We start from the raw sequence: 2,058 nt of genomic DNA, 5'->3' as shown, positions 1-2,058 counted from the left end.
GTGTGTGTGTGTGTGTGTGTGTCTATGGGTATGTTTGTTTTTCATTACTCTTCTGAAGTTTTGCTTTTGTTACTGAAATAATTTTTTCCTCTTTTTTTTTATTCTCCCATAGAACTATTACTATTATTATTATTATTACTATCATTATTATTATTATTATTATTATCATTACTGCTCCTGCTGCTACAACCATTACTAATACCACCACCACCACCACCACTATTACCACTACTACTACTACTACTACTACTACAACCACCACCACAAACCGTCAACATCACCAATCAGCATCACTATTATTATTCCCATTCTCATTTCTGTGATGTGTTCGTATCATCATCAACATTAATTACTATCAAACCGCTGTCGTTATATTTCGCGAATGGTGAGTGACTGACGAGTAATGATTGACGAGTGATACGAATGATGAGTGGTGAGTTGTGAGTATGAGTGTGAGTGTGCCTGTGCGTGTGATTGTTGTGTATGTTTGTATGTATGCGTGTCCGTGTATGTGTGTGTATGTGTGTAATGTGTGCGATTACCAACAGAGGCAGTTAAGCTTTTTTAACACTTGGGCTTTTAAGTGATCTTGAAGCTAAAGATATTTTTTTGTAGTTTTAGCTTTTGATTAACGAGAACTTCCACTTGTAAACCATCTACAATCGGTGTTGGGACAGTTACTGTTGATTTCCCCCCTTTTAATTTTTTTTCGAAAGGATTACGGAATTTCCCCTGAAGACAATAATAATAATAATAATAATAATAATGATAATGATAATGATAATGATAATCGTCCAACCACTTTTCTTTTAAGGAGTCCACAACGTGTACAAGACACAAAGTGAAAAACAAAACATAACGAAAAGAATAATAATAATAATAATAATAATAATAATAATAATAATAATAATAATAATAATAATAATAATAATAAATAAATAAATAAAAAAATATATATTTAAAAAAAGTAGTTTACTTAATATAGTCAATGGAAATCAAATTATGGCACCAGGAATTCTTCTAACCAACATTCTTCTGATCTTTTCCTTGTTGCCTATTTACCAGGTCTCTGCAACTTGGTGGTAAGTACGACGCCTTTTTGTTTTTTTGTTTTTGTTTTTTGTTTTTCATATCTCTACTTGTTGTTCATCCTCTTCTTTGTGCATTTCTTATTGCTCTTGATACTGTTGTGTTGTTGTTGTTGTTGTTGTTGTCTATTCTTGAATTTTTTTTCCTATATTCTATTCTTTGTTCTTATTTTCTTATTTTTTTTTACTCTTGTAATTTATACAATTATGGAGAGTCAACATCATTCCAGCCGTAACAATCCCGTCTGATTTCAAGACATTGTGTCGCGTATCCAAGACTACATTATCCAACCATTCCTTTATTGACTTAAGACGACAGAATCTATTTTGAGGGAAATTTAGCTGTTATTTCTAACAGGTCAATTGTTCATGTGCAATCCCCTTGGTGGTTTCAATTCGAATAGCAGCAGCTTCGTTGCCGTTGTTTTTGTTGCACAAGTGGTTCTTGTGATTTTTGATGTTAAAGTTATTGCATTTATAGAAGTTGTTGCCATTTTCGATGTTGCAGCTGGTGTTATACTCGTAACTTTTGATCTAGTGTGTTGCACTTGTAGCTATAGATATGAGTATTGTTGTTGTAGTTGCTATTCTGTTCCACACTGTTTCTTATATTTGCAGTAACCAAATTGTAGTTGTTGTTTTATGTACTATTCCTTGTCGATGCCTCTGTCATTATGGCTTTTATGTTTGATGTTGTTGTTATTGTTGTAGTTACTGTTTTTTGTTAGTTCTAAGATGGTCGTTGTTGCTTGTTTCAAATGTTTTTTGTAATGTTTTGGATGTTGATGTTATTGCTATGGTTGTGCTGGAGGTTTTTGTTTTAGATAATGATGGTGGTAGAGATGTTGTTATCGTTATTGCACAAGGTTTTATACAAACATATATACATAGGTGGATTGATAGATGGCAGACAGTGATAGACAGACAAACAGATAGGTAGATAGATAGATAGATAGATAGATAGATAGAT

General features: G+C 32.4%; 1 protein-coding gene across 1 annotated transcript in view; it reads left to right on the top strand.

Moving 5' to 3' along the window:
- Positions 1-278: 278 nt before the first annotated feature.
- The window catches only part of LOC106880752 (protein Wnt-2b), a 183,883-nt gene continuing 182,103 nt past the window's right edge, over positions 279-2,058 (top strand). The window contains exon 1 of the mRNA XM_014930849.2: positions 279-1,082. Coding sequence (XP_014786335.1) covers positions 1,003-1,082 — 80 coding nt within the window. The 5' untranslated portion in view covers positions 279-1,002. The remainder of the gene's footprint in view (positions 1,083-2,058) is intronic.

The sequence above is a fragment of the Octopus bimaculoides genome, chromosome 11 (assembly GCF_001194135.2).
Source record: "Octopus bimaculoides isolate UCB-OBI-ISO-001 chromosome 11, ASM119413v2, whole genome shotgun sequence".
Lineage (NCBI taxonomy): Eukaryota > Metazoa > Mollusca > Cephalopoda > Octopoda > Octopodidae > Octopus > Octopus bimaculoides.
This window is presented reverse-complemented; position numbering and strand designations above follow the sequence as displayed.